The 13,195-nt window shown below is 35.7% G+C and overlaps 1 protein-coding gene across 1 annotated transcript; it reads right to left on the bottom strand.

Annotated features, from left to right (window-relative positions):
* Positions 1 to 5,679: 5,679 nt before the first annotated feature.
* On the bottom strand, positions 5,680 to 6,603 carry LOC122424650 (olfactory receptor 4C13-like). Its single transcript, XM_043442697.1, has one exon. The coding sequence runs from the start codon at positions 6,601 to 6,603 to the stop codon at positions 5,680 to 5,682; it is 924 nt and encodes a 307-aa protein (XP_043298632.1).
* Between the last annotated feature and the right edge of the window lie 6,592 nt (positions 6,604 to 13,195).

Raw genomic sequence — 13,195 nt, 5'->3', positions numbered from 1 at the left:
TCCATCCTGAAGGAGATCAGTCCTGAATATTCATTGGAAGGACTGATGGTGCAGCTGCAACTCCAATACTTTGGCCACCTGACGCGAAGAACTGACCCATTTGAAAAGACCCTGATGCTGGGAAAGATTGAAGGCAGGAGGAGAAGGGGACGACAGAGGATGAGATGGTTGGATGGCATCACCAGCTCTATGGACATGAGATTGAGCAAGCTCTGGGAGATGGTGATGGGCAGGGAAGCCTGGCGTGCTGCAGTCCACGGGGTAGCAAAGAGTCGGACAGGACTGAGCAACTGAGCTACTACTACCAGGTTCCAAAGCTGTTGCTGTTTAGATCTAATACATAGATTTACATCCCATGAACCCCCTATTTTCTATCAGGCACATTGACTTCAGTTGATTTATCCACCTTATTAAACTAGTTGTTCTATTATCACTGCCCCCGTTTTACAGAGAAGCAAATTAAGGCCAAGAGAAGTTTACTAATTTACTTGTGTCACATCACACGTGCTTCCCCCACAAAGAGTGTCAGGTACTATTACACTGGAATACAACTCCCTTTCAAAAGTTTCACCTACAAACTTCCAGTCCAGGTCTTTAAAACTCAGTCTTACTTTCTTTCAAATGAGACAGAACTGTCTGTGATATATTTTAGTCTATAGATGAGGAAATCGTCTGCTGTCTTAATGACTCACTTGTCCGTCAAAGAGACGGTGTCAGTGTTTCGTAATCCTGTCTCACGTTGCCCCTTGTCTTGTCAGTGTGCTGTGATCTTCTATATTGTGGCGTTATAGTTTAGCGAGTTTGTTCCTTATTGCCTTTGTGAAGGCTCAAGTTATGTCACTTCACTTTTACTAAAGACCAGCATTAGCATTGCAATAGACACCTATAATGGAAAAATCTAAAAAATTACATATAATTATTTTATATATATATATACATATACAATTTGTTGTTTTTTAGTCACTAAGTCATGTCGACTCCTGTGGGACCCCATGGACTATAGCCTGTGAGGTTCCTCTGTCCATGGGATTTCCCTGGAAAGATTATTGGAGAAGGTTGACATTTTCTTCTTCAGAGGATCTTCCCAACTGAAGAATTGAACCCCTTTCTCCCTTTCTCCTGTTACAGGCAAGTTCTTTACTACTGAGCCACCAGGGATGTGAGTGTGTATATATATATATGTATTTATATATATATAAATCACTTTGTTTTACATTTGAACTAACACAAATTGTAAACTGATGTAATTCAATACAAAATGGAAAAACAATGCAAAAATCCATTAGCATTTATATGATAGTGAATTCATGGATTTTTTGGGGGAAAAGAGGGTAAAAGCAACTATACTTGAGATTTCTTTCCATCAGTGAAATTAAGTGAAATCAATTTAACTAAGATAAACTTTCAGAAAGTGTGAAATACCTGAAATATTTCTCCATGCACGTGGAGAATACCAGGTCAACCTACATTGTTAATAACTCATACATCAAAACTTTTCTGACTACAACACTCCAACTCATTGTTCTTCTCACAAAAGTCACTCTCTAAAACCCAGTGATCAACTGAAGCTATTTCTTCTATAATTTGAACATATATTCTGAACATGGTACTCGGGTGACAGGGTTTTTAATAACTTTTACATGACTGTCTCAAATTCAAAAGAAACAGAACCTCTTAACACATGGTCTAAGCCTAAAAGATGGTATTATCAGCACTTAATTCATTAGAATGGTCAAGTTTGCAATTGCTGGTGAGAACAAAACATTTCGACAATATCTGGTCTACCTTATATTTGTTTCCTTTCTTTGTGACTGTTAGAGAGGATATGAAAGTAATCCAAGGATAAGGATGGGGGAAGTCTTCAGTAAGTATTGCTTCTATTCTAACAACAAAGGAAAGATTTGAAAAAGGAAACTGGGGTCAATGGTGTGTCTTTGGGGCTATACTAGAGGGTTAGCGGAGGCATGAGAAGATTAATACACATTATAAACTGTCAGCAGAAAACTCAGAAAGTATCAGAACCGAAGAAAGAAGTGTAGGCTGTATGACATTCTCAGAGGATAGAGTCTTGCTGGTTTGTGAGTCTAAACCTTCTTCAGTTGTTCGTTCACTCTCATCATCATAAATCTCTCCTGAGGATCAACTGTCTTCTGATTATTTATGATTCTTATTAAAAATATAGGGAAATAGATATGCTTCTCCTAAAAGTCAACGAGATAAATAGTGTTTGAATCTGTTGTGCAAAAGCAATTTGATTTAAACTGTTGAAGGTAAATTGTGAGGAATATATTTTGACATTTTTTTCTTTGTAAAAGCAAAAATCCTCTTCATGTTTCCTGTGAGTGAAATTAAGTATTAATGTAGGTCATTATAAAAGTGAAGTGACTAAGATGAACTTTCAGAAAGTTGGGGATACCTGCAATGTACCTCAATGCAGGTAGAGAATATCATGCCAGCCTACATTATTATATAACTCTTTATAAATGAAAGCTTCTCTGGTTCCAATACTGCAACTGTTGTTACTTCTCACAAATATCTCTTTGCCAAAAACAGTGGCAAACTGGAGTTATTATTTCCATAATTTGACCACACAGTAATGCCTGAGCATAGTACTAGGGTGATTCTGTTCACTAAGTTGTACAAGGCTGCCTCTAGGAGACAAGAATATACAATGGAAAAAAGAATGTCTCTTCAATAAGTGGTTCTGGGAAAAAAATGGACAGCTACATGCAGAGAATGAAATTAGAAATCCTTTAACACCATACACATAAATCAATTTAAAATGAATTAAAGACCTGAATATTACACCAGACACTATACAACTCCTAGAGCAAAACATAGGCAGAATATTACTTTATATAAATTGCAGCATTTTCTGGGATCCATCTTCTAGAGAAAGTTCAGTTCAGTCACTCAGTTGTGTCCGATTCTGCAGCCTCATGAATTGCAGCACGCCAGGCCTCCCTGTCCATCACAAACTCCCGGAGTCTACCCAAACCCATGTCCATCAAGTCGTTGATGCCATCCAACCATCTCATCCTCTGTCGTCCCTCCTCCTCCCACCCCAATCCTTCCCAGCATTAGGGTCTTTTCGAATGAGTCAGCTCTTCACATGACGTGGCCAAAGTATTGGAGTTTCAGCCTCAACATCAGTCTTCCAATGAACACCCAGGGCTGATCTCCTTAGGATGGACTGGTTGGATCTCCTTGCAGTCCAAGAGACTCCTAAGAGTCTTCTCCAACACCACAGTTCAAAAGCATCAATTCTTTGGTGCTCAGCTTTCTTCACCATCCAACTCGCACATCCATACATGATTACTGGAATAACCATAGCCTTGACTGGACGGACCTTTGTTTACAAAGTAATGTCTCTGCTTTTAAACATGTTATCTAGGTTGGTCATAACTTTCCTTCTAGAGAAAGAAAAATTAGCAAATGGGACCTAATTAAACTTAAAAAGATTTGGCACAACAAAAGAAACCATAAACAAAACAAAGAGACAATCTACAGAATGGAAAAAAATATTTGCAACTGAATTGAATGACAAGGGATTTATCTCCAAAATACACAAATAGTTTATTCAGGACTCACATGGGGTCACAAAGAGTTGGACACAACTGAGCGACTTTCATTTCACTGCACTTCACCAGTGGCTCATTTGTAAATAATCTGACTGCAATTCAGGAAACACAGGAAATGTGGGTTCCATCCCTGGATTGATAAATTCCCCTGGAGAAGGGAATGACAACCCACTCCAGTATTCTTGCCTGGAGAATCCCATGTACAGAGGAGCCTGGTGGGTATAGCCCATGGAGTAACAAAGAGTCGGATATGACTGAGCAATGAACGCACACAAACACAGAACCTTGAAGAGCTAAATAGGTGTTATTTCCACAGGGCTTTTCCCATTGTTATCCTATAGAGTTAACATTTACTATTGGGGGAAAAAAAAAATGGCTCTGCGGTTAATTCACCTTAGGAAATTGAGACTTATATAATTTAACCAGAAAGTTCTGTTCAGTGTCTATGGTGGGTTAGAGAGTTATGGAAACTGAGTATATAAGGTTTAATAACACTAATATCAATTGTGTCTATGTGGAAATAAAATTCCAGGGTGGGGGAGTAGGTGGGTAACAATCAAGTAAATAAATAAATGAAAAGCATGATCTTGTTAGCAATGTGTAAGATGAAGAAAGCCCTGTCTACCTGTAGCTTCCACATCACAGTTGTTATCTTGTTCTCTGTGCCCTGTATTGTTATCTGTGACTTGGAGCTACTTTTCCCACAGGCAAAACCACAGCAGTATTCTGTATTCCTGTTCAGTTCAGTTCAGTCACTCAGTCGTGTCTGGCTGTTTGCAACCACAAGGACTGCAGATGGATTAATGTGATCTGAGTTTTTTGAATGTTGAGTTTTAAGCCAGCTTTTTCACTCTCCTCTTTCACTTTCCTCAAGAAGCTCTTTAGTTCCTCTTCACTTCCTGCCATAAGGGTGGTGTCATCTGCATATCTGAGGTTATTGATATTTCTCCCAGAAATCTTGATTCCAGCGTGTGTTTTATCCAGCCCAGCATTCGGCATGATGTACTCTGCATATAAGTTAAATAAGCAAGGTGACAATATACAGCCTTGACCTACTCCTTTCCCAATTTGGAACCAGCGCATTGTTCCATGTTCAATTCTAACTGTTGCTTCTTACCTGCATACAGATTTCTCAAGACGCAGGTAAGGTAGTTTGGTATTTCCGTTTTTTTTAAGAATTTTCCACAGTTTGTTGTGATCCATGCAGTCAAAGGCTTTAGCATAGTCAATGAAACAAGAGTAAATGATTTTCTGGAATTCTTTGGAACCTAACCATATGCTTTTTATCAATGTATGACAAAACCCACTGAAATGTTGTGAAGTAATTAGCCTCCAACTAATAAAAAAAAAAAAATTTATAAAAGGTGTTTACTCTTCTTGTTTCAAATGGTTCCTCAAATCTTGCTATGGAGATGAAAACATTTCTATTATATTCAAGAAAAATGTGAACCATGAGGATATTTAAGAAAATAAGAGACAGTTAAGGTTAATTTAAAACTTCCTGTATAATGTTTGTGCCAAAAAATAATTGTAGATAGATTGTGAATTATTCATTCCTCCTACTGTGGGTGTCTCTCTTTTGATTTTGATGATTTCATAGTGCAGAAAAAAATTCAGCTGTGATTCCTTCATGAAACTGCCCCTTCCCTTGGTATCTATCAAACAATTTTTATCCCTTATTTGCTTTACCACAAGCTAAGCTAAAATAGAAAAAGTTCAGAGATCAATGGTCTATAGAAAAGTCAATTTTATCCAAGTAGGATATATGGAAAACTTAATAAAGTAGCAGTTACAGTTAAGAATGATACACTCTACAATCATCAAACTAATGGCTTACATTTTCTTTATTATCTATCTTGTGGCTGTGAACATTAATATTGAAGTTTGTGTGTGTGTGTGTTAGTCTCTAGAAAGTATATTAAAACTTACAAAAATGCCTAAGATATGTCTAGCCAATACTAAATTATCAACAAATATTAGTTTCAGAGGCTTTTTTTCTGTCAATGTTCTGAAAAGTATTTTATTTTCTATCATAATTTACAATAGGTTCAAGGTTATCAATGCATATAAATCATTCTCTAATTGGCATCATGAACAGCTACACTACTCTCCTCTTCAACAAACTCCTCACAGCATTTTTCACCTCTGTGTTTCTCACTGTGTAAATGATAGGATTTAACATGGGAGTGAGGATTGCAAAGAACACACTCACCAACTTGTCTTCAGGATAACTGATCACCGGACGGGTATAAGTGAAAATACAAGGGATAAAATAGAGCACCACTACTGTAAAGTGGGAGCCACATGTGGAGAGGGCTTTGCGCCGTCCTTCAGAACCTTGGGATTTCAGGGAGCTCAGGATGACTATGTAGGAGATGAGCAGCATTAAAAAAATAAGTAAACACATGCCCCCACTGTTAGTGGCCACTACCATTCCCAGCCTGTAAGTGTTGCTGCAGGCAATTTCCAACAGTGAAAAGAAATCACACATGAAGTGGTTAATAATATTGGGGCCACAGAAGGTCAAGTCCACAGTGAATAACATCTGCACAGTGGCATGTAGGATCCCTCCGATCCAGGCCACCACTACCAGGAGCTGGCAGACTGGCTGTCGCATGACAGCCATGTAGTGCAGAGGCTGGCAGATGGCCACGTAGTGGTCGTAGGCCATGGACATGAGAACAATGACCTCTGATGCTGCCAGGAAGTGCTCCAGAAAGAGCTGAGTCAGGCAGCCACCCCAGGAGATGGTTCTCCTCTGGTACAGCAGGTCAATGATCATTTTGGGGGTGGTGACAGAGCTGAAGATGCCATCTATAAAAGACAAGTGAGTGAGAAAGAAGTACATGGGGGCAGAAAGTGTGGGACTGAGGGAGATGGTGATGATAATGAACAGATTGGCCAGCACAGTGAACAAGAAAATGAACAAAAAGACAACAAAGAGTATTTTCTTCAAGTATGGATTCTGTGTGAGTCCCAAGAGAACAAATTCAGTCACGTTGTTGGGAGCCATGAGATTCATTTACAAACTCCCACCTTCCTGGGGCCTGAATTGCCTGCAAAGATAAAGAACGATACTTGTTAATCAGGAAAGAGTTATTGTCGGAATGTCTTAGAACAAAAACAGAGCAGTTATGGTGATTGTGGAGCATGTCCTTGGTACTTTTGCCCTGTAGTTGATTTAATGTTTGTTTGTTTGTTTTTAATTCTTCCTAAATGATGCTTTCTACCTCTTCAGACATCTAGTTTCTCTCACTCGTAAACACCTATCAGTCAACTTTTAATTTACCCATAAAACATTGGGCTGTCTACATGGGCTCTGGATTCTTCTCCTGGCTCCAATTCCATGTGAGTCTGATAAGTCATCTTAGTGCTCCGTATATCTACAATTTACAATTATCAGATTAATCCTGTAAGGCTAGAGTTACCCCTCAGATGTAAGAGTTATTCCCTCTTCCATTAGAATTAGCATCTGAATCCTCAACTCTTACTGTAGAAAGACATCATCAATAAATATCTATCATAAGCAGGCATGTTAAGGATTATATATATATATATACATATATAAAAGTCTTTGGCAACACATCCTCTCCAGTACCTATCAGAACACATATAGCATTCAACTGTGTTTCCTCACTTATCATAGTACTTGGCATAATATCTGTAGTGCTTGAAACCTATTGAAGTGAAGTGAAGTGAAGTGAAGTCGCTTAGTCATGTCCAACTCTTTGCGACCCCATGGACTGTAGCCCACCAGGCTCCTCCATACATGGGATTCTCCTGGCAAGAGTACTGGAGTGGGTTGCCCATTTCCTTCTCCAGGGGATCTTCCCAACTCAGGGATCGAACCCAGGTCTCCCGCATTGTAGGCAGATGCTTTACTGTCTGAGCCACCAGGGAAGTTAAGTCTGAATGCTTGGTGAATTGCCATTTTCCATGGATAAGTATACAACTGCCTGTCCTAACCATAAACTTAGGAGAAATTTAAGTGTTCTCATTCTCCTGCTCTGTTTATTGTTACTTGATGAGAAACAAGCTTTTGAAGGAAGTTGCGTTCCAATTTAATAATTTCTAATACTCTTCCTGGGGTGAATGTGAAAATATCCTTGCCTGTAAGAAAGAGAATCTTACTGAGTAATTTTACTTTCAAGATGATTATGGCATTTATTAATTGAGCTTTTATTCTTTAAAACTTTGATCCACATATAATTTAATATTGTTATATTGTTGTAAAAATATAAAGTAAATTACAGATTCAGTAGGCATGGATAAAAAAAACTCTTGCATAGCTGTTCAATACATAAGGATCTGTTAGGGAAAAGAAATCCTTATTTTCAAAGTATTAAAATGAAAATTTCAATATGGAGAACTAACTGCAATAGCTTGCCAGGTAAGATAAAGAGATAGATGATGCACTATACATATATACACAGACTAACACAAGTATATCAAATTTGTTGCATACTAATAAATACTTATTGCAAGTTAATTCATTCAATAAATACCATTTCAGCCACTAGGAAAACCCCCAACAGATATTTATGGGATACTTAATCTGTATTTTAATGTATGTATGTTTACATAGAGTCATAAAAAGAATCCTTGTTAATTGCCCATAATGCCTGATATTTCATTACCAAAAAACAGCAGCTCATCCCACCATGATAGGAATGACCTTCCCATTCCTTTATGTTTTTGCCAAATTCATTCCTATGCCTTCTTCTCCAATCTTTCCATACTAGCTATCATTCCTGTTTCAAGGATACTACATTACTAACAGAATGAAAAATTGGGGATATACATTTCCCAAAGAAAAGAGAAGAGAAACCATAAATAAAATACAATGTATTCTGGAAAAAAATTCTTCCCCTTTCAAGGAGAAAGAATTTTATTTTTAAATTATCCAAAATGAAAATGATATACTTAAGTGGAAACAAAATGCTGTAGCTTCATTATATTCCCTTATTTTGAATTGGGATCCCAGAAATGATCAGAAAAGATAATAGTGTATCAATACAGAAAGCAGAATTAGACATAGTTATGTGTAACTAAGTGTTTTAGAAATAACTCTGAAGAAATAAAAATTACTTTTCCATTTTTTTGGCTCCAAAATATTCTTCCTAAGAATAAATTCTAATGGAAAATATTTTTGAAAGGAAAATTCATTGTTTACATTTATTAAGAGTTGTGAAAAATTTATCTGTGTTAGTGGAATGATTATCATTGGAGAAATGGTATTTTAAAAAGTCATGCAATATATTTGGAAAATTTTGATGTATCATTAGTGGGGAAATTTTGGATGCAAAGTTGAAATATAAAATTATTCTAACTAATTATTCTTTTAAGTAATATAAATATGTATAACTGAGAATAAATACACAGTTTTACTTCTAAGTTGGTAGCGTTGTAGTTGAACCTAACGTTCTGAATGTTTACTGAAGAAAGGATTTAAATCTCACATCAGTGAGGATGAGGGATGATTATATAATTTGTAAGATCATTTTTAAAACTGAGGGTCTATGATTATACTATTTCATGGGAAAAAAAAAAAAAAATCTCACCTATGAACGTGTCTGACAAAGGTCCATGACCAGGGCTTCAGGCAACTGTTAGTTCACCAAAAATGAGGTAAGTTGTAAAGTTAAAATGTCAACTAGCTCAGCTACAGAAAGTGTCTTTGTTGATTTATAAATGGTATCTTTGCATAAGACTCCTTTTGAGTCTTAAAGGTGCAACAGTTATCCTATTTGTAGGCAAACTCTGTCAAGTTTCTTAACTGTGGCTAATTGGACCCCAAGGGTATTTCACCATCATTAACAAACTTTGCCAGCAACCCAATTATTTCACTTAACTGAACTTTAGAAGATAACTTTTATAGCACTCATCTTTAATTTTAATATCCTCCTTAGGTTTACATAAAGACAAAATGCTATGACAAAAAGTCAAGTAGAGCACTTCAGAATTCAGGCATTTAATTTAAAAATCAGTGAAATACAGAGTCTGAATATTGGTTATTACTTATCTTAAATGCTTAGGTGGGTAACTATCTGATTAGTTTTTATTGTATTTTATTTTAAATTTATCTATAATTTGCTCTAATCATATTTCTTAAATATTATTTTCAGATGTACACTAAGTGATATTATGAACCCCGTATATTACTAATGTTGGCACTTTACACTTCAAAGTAGTTATAACTTGTGTCAATTCTGGATTTAACATAAAAAACCATGAAAATAATTCCACTCTTCAGTTATATTCAAAGATGGAAAAATGCATTTATTTATCATTTTAAATTAATCTCTATTGAGTAAAAAAGTAGGCAATAATATTCACAGTTAACAGCTAGAGACTATGACAGGAAATAAAAATATCATTTGCCAAGGGAAAATATGAAGCTAGGTCACTAAATCCTGGACCAAGACTCTGATCTCCAAATTATTATTTATAACTAATATGTAATGATACTCTTGTGCTGCCATCAGCTGTAAAAACCTATTGCAGTTATCTATTAAAAGAAATAAATATCATTATTTGAAATTATACTGTAAATAAATTTCATTCAATTCAACTCAGGAATGTAAAATGTAGAACACTCACTCAACATGTACAAATATGGTTGCATTAAGAAGAAATTTGCACATAACTCTGGATTAGCGCCAGAGAATGTGTCACTGTAAGCATGATGTGTCATGAAAGAAAAGATTTAAGAAAACTAAAACCACATGACTGAACCTAGCTTGACTGGGTGTGTAGAGCAGTAATTATGATGACAGATGCCAAAGACACTCTGAATAAGGATCTGAACTATAAGGGATGTTGTTGAAGTGTCATCATGAAAATGGCTTTAAACATTTTTTCAACTCTGAAATGAAAGGCAGAGTCAGATCAGAGAATCATCATGTATTGACAAAGTCATCATTCAAAACCTCATAAAAGATTGAAATCCATTCAAAATGGCTCATAAAGACTCTGGTTAAATAGCTACCATGCTGGATAGAGAGATTACTTTAGAATCCATACACCAATCTAGCACATCATCCAAATCCCTAGACTAGCACCAAATAGGAAGAAAATAAACTTGATCTAAATAAGTGAAGGTTACCATGAAAATAACTTTTCAAAAGAGGAGTTCCTGAAATTATAGGAAAGTCCATTTCCAGGAAAGCCTGTATCCAGAATACCAATCCAAGGACGGAGTGGTTTAAAACCCTGGAAGGACAGCAACATAGAATCTCAAACTTGAATAGTAAATCTGAATGAAAACAGGAGAAATTATATATGGATCTCTTCATAGTTGATCAGGAACTAATCAATAGTTGAGGTGTGGTCTGACCTACGACAGTCTCATGGACCAATTTCACAAAACCTGGTACTGCCAAAGTGTTCTGATGGAAGCTTCATGAGCTTCAATAGGTAGAGGGACATATTTTCAAGATAACAAAGCACTCACACACCCATACTGTCTTAGTCCAATCCAAGGAAGCTTTCATCACAGGAGCACATCTCCTAAGTTGTTTACCAGATATGGAAAAGTCCTGAGAAGTGGGCTGTGTTTTCATAGCTCTTCCAATTTTACTTCTAATAGAAGTAGAAGCAAATCTATTAATATTTGTGGCAATAAACATTTTATCTTGAGCCAGAATCTCAGAACTTGTAAACATCTTCTAATTTGCCTAAGTAAACTACCTGTAGAACTAGGGGAAACTGCTTAAGGTTATAAAAGAAGATGATGGCATGGTGTGGAATAAAAATCATGTCTCCGCACAGACATAGAGAAGAGACTTGTGGACACTCTGGGGGAAGGAGAGGGCGGAAGGAATTGAGAGAATGGTATTGAAATATACACATTACCATGTGTAGAATAGATAGCTGGTAGGAAGTTGCTGTATATAACACAGGGAGTTCAGCCTGGTCCTCTATGATGACTTAGGGGGTGAGATGGGGGTAAAGCAGGAGGGAGGCTCAAGAGGGAGGTGATATATGCTTATTTATGGTTGATTCACATTACTGTACAACAGAAACCAGTGTAACATTGTAAAACAATTATCTTCCAAGTTAAAAAAAAATAACAATACCTGAAGGACCTTCTCTATATAACACAGAGATCTATACTCAATATATTATAATAACATAAGGGAAAAAAATCTAGAAAAGGATATATATATGTGTGTGTGTGTGTGCGCGCTTTGCTCTACATCTGAATCTGATGTGACATTGTAAATCAACTATATTACAATAACACAAACAAATAAATAATATCTGAAGAATCAAGCTTAAAAAGCAAAAAAAAAAAAGAATTAAAAAATCATATCCCCTGATCCTGAAGCTTTCCATCATGTTTTCCTTACCATAATATGCTTTCTAAATATTTTTACATCACAAAGTCTATTGTTTTATTCAACAGGCCAACATATGGTACCCCTGAAAAGGGAAGTTGGCTCTTTCAAAGGAGGGAAATACAAACCCATCTATGACATGTAGACACATTTGTATTTTGATAGAAGACTTCATTCTTGAAAAGAGCCAAAGTTAATTGACAGCAAACTTACAAGTGAGGTAAGTTTCTTAGGTGAGAAATACTTTGATCAACTATGAATTAGTGACTTTGGCTTTGTTTTTATATATCCCTTATGAATGATCTACTAAACCAGCTTTCAAAGAGGATTCCAGATTCAAGGAACTTAAATATAAAGCCAACTTTGTAGTAGGGAAATTGTTCTACAAATATGTTTTACTGTGTGCTTGTGATAAAAAAAAAAGCATTTAATTGTTACTAATAATTGTTAGCATAATAATGTTTCATTTCCTATGGCATATAATCACAACTCTTTTTATATATCATACAGTAATCAAATATTAGCCCTAAGGAATTCTGGGTAATGTAAAGATCACAGGATGTGAAGTAAAAGTATTTGGATTAAAAGCTGATTTATGTATTCTATGATCTAACAATTTAAGCTTTCAGATCTTCAATTTGTTTTTCTTCAAATGAGAGCACTAAATTTCAATTTTATATTTCTGTTGAGACCATTTGAGAACAGTTTAAAATTTTCATATTAGTTTAAATACTAAATTAAATTTTTATAATCACTGAAAACTTTTACTGGAAAGAACAAGAAATCAAATATAATTTTAAATATTAGATATATTAAGTGTATGCCAAAGGAGTATTGGCAAGTATCATCTTTCTATTTTATATTCCATACCATTCTAGATACCAGTAGGCCAAACAGTTTTCTGAGTACCAATCACTTATACATGCAGGTACATTATATAAAAATGTAATTAGAAAGGAAAATTTTCAACCACTACAAATCAAGAGACTTGATTCTGATGAAATGCTGTCTTTTCTTTGATACCTTTTGAAATAGTTGAAATACTATCAAATTTGAATTTAGAAGTATTCAGGTCTTAATACTAGTTCTGTCTCTGATATCAGATGGTTTATTTAACTTTCTTGAAGTTCATTGGTATTCTTCTGTAAAATGGGAATAATCGTAATAATACCTTGCACAGGTGTATAAGTGTCCTGTTAGAGGTATGGGAAGGGCTTTATAGTAGTAATATATGAAAATGTAAAAGTCAAGATAGAAATAAAATATCATGTTGAG

The sequence above is a fragment of the Cervus canadensis genome, chromosome 22 (assembly GCF_019320065.1).
Source record: "Cervus canadensis isolate Bull #8, Minnesota chromosome 22, ASM1932006v1, whole genome shotgun sequence".
NCBI classification, from domain to species: domain Eukaryota; kingdom Metazoa; phylum Chordata; class Mammalia; order Artiodactyla; family Cervidae; genus Cervus; species Cervus canadensis.
This window is presented reverse-complemented; position numbering and strand designations above follow the sequence as displayed.